Raw genomic sequence first — 1,928 nt, forward strand, 5'->3', positions numbered from 1 at the left:
ATGTCTGGCATATAAGTCATTCAAAACATTGTTGCTATTTTATTAATTGTGGAATAACAAAAAAATAAACTCATGAGGAGGGCTACAGTTAAGAAAGAAGGATATGAAAAGAATTAATTTTGGAGACAAGCATATTTGGATATAAATCTCAGATCCATGACTTAATATGTTATATGCATAATCTTGAATGAATTCACTTTAAGCACTGGTTTCTTAATCTTTACAATCAGAAAATAATGCCTATCCCGGTCATGGAAAGGATCCAATGAGACATTTTATATGCAAAGACAACTCAGCGTAAGTACTCAAAATAAGTACTTAGTAAATGTTAGATCCCTTCTCTGTGACAGGGTAATGGGTTCTACTCGTGCTTACATTACGCATTTAGTAAAAACTTCAGGGCCTACCTGTCAATTTCAGCTCCACTTGAGAAGTTTCAAGGAAAGTCGCATTGACCTTACTGCTTGTTGCATTGAACCAGTCAACTGTTAAAGTTGCAGGTTGTCTTTTCCCTAAATATTCATAATATCCCTTCCATACTGAATTGATGAAAAATACATCTGAAGGAACTGTGGGAAAGGAAAAAAGAAAAAAAAGAAAAGAATATTAGCATAAATGTTTTCTTAGATCTTTTTAAACATAGAAGGCATAATACCGTTGAGTGAGCGATCACAAATAATGACAATGAGGAAATCAAGGACGACCTAGCACATTGTCCCTTCACAGCACCCGTAAACATCAACTGAAATGCCTAGGGAGATGGTTGGAGGCTGAAAATACACATTTGTTACTTTGTTATGAGAACATTTTAGATGCCAAAGCATACTTATTTTAACAGACCTGTCAGGGCCAGTGGATATGGTGAATTGATGTTATTTATGTTAAGTTAGCTTTTTATTGTGCTTAGTAAGAAACAAGTTAAGCTGACTCATGAAATCACTTCTGGCATTTCACTAGTATTTCCGGTATTTCAAAGAGTAGAAAGGCTCCAGAAACTCAAAGGAACTGACTTATAGCATCTATCAGAAATTCCCTGCCCCCAAGAAGCTTGTATTTCAAAGCACCACTTTGACTAGATATACACAGGTTGTATATAGGTGTGATAAAGGTGTGATAAAGATAAAGGCATTTTAAGAGTCTAGATATCTCTGTAAAACCTTTCATTTCTTGAGGTCTTTATTTCGTAAATACAGCCAATCTTTCCTTCATTCATGCCTTTCTACTCTGTATTATAATCTTCTTGTAAAAAATACTCGAGTATTGGTTAAGAAGAAGGGATTCAATTATCTCAAATGTCCCTTTTATGTATGTTTTCTAAATTCATAAATAAAAGGTGGAACTTTTTTTTTAACTTAAAGTTCATACGGTACAGGAATCTTTGCAAAGATTATTTAGGCATTCATTCTTGAATTCACTGCTTATGAAAAAGTTATACCTTTTTTTCACAGTTCTGCTGATAAATGTATATACAAATACTACCATTTTTATGAAGTTAGTATAAAAATGAATATTATTAACATGTATAAATACAAGTCAATGATTCCACTAAGCTTTTCTTTGATGTATACTTTATAATGGGCTTAAATCATTTAATTAGAAAAGATCCACTATAAGTAGAATTGATCTAGACACAGTTGTTTGAGCTGCTAGGTAGAAATAAAGTGATTTCTCCCTATACGTATTTTTCACAAATTCACTATGGTCACTAATAATGAGGACAAAAATAGTTTGCGCCTGCGTACAGGGTTCTCTTTTCAGCCCAGTGAACCATTTTTCTGTCTTCCAGACAAGCTAAACCTACAGAACTGGATCTTGCAAAAGAAGGGGTAAAGATGAACAGAATATGAGGCTTTCCTATGGTTTTGAGTAGACACTCCTTCCTAACAACAACAAAAAATAAATAAGTTAAAATCTGAGGTGTCAACACA

The 1,928-nt window shown here is 33.5% G+C and overlaps 1 protein-coding gene across 1 annotated transcript in view; it reads right to left on the reverse strand.

Annotated features, from left to right (window-relative positions):
- LOC101344436 (CUB and sushi domain-containing protein 1-like) overlaps window positions 1-1,928 on the reverse strand; it is a 1,691,327-nt gene that overhangs the window by 21,877 nt on the left and 1,667,522 nt on the right. The window contains exon 57 of the mRNA XM_023743077.1: window positions 408-569. Coding sequence (XP_023598845.1) covers window positions 408-569 — 162 coding nt within the window. The remainder of the gene's footprint in view (window positions 1-407; window positions 570-1,928) is intronic.

The sequence above is a fragment of the Trichechus manatus genome, unplaced genomic scaffold (genome assembly GCF_000243295.1).
Source record: "Trichechus manatus latirostris isolate Lorelei unplaced genomic scaffold, TriManLat1.0 scaffold00234, whole genome shotgun sequence".
Taxonomy (NCBI): domain Eukaryota; kingdom Metazoa; phylum Chordata; class Mammalia; order Sirenia; family Trichechidae; genus Trichechus; species Trichechus manatus.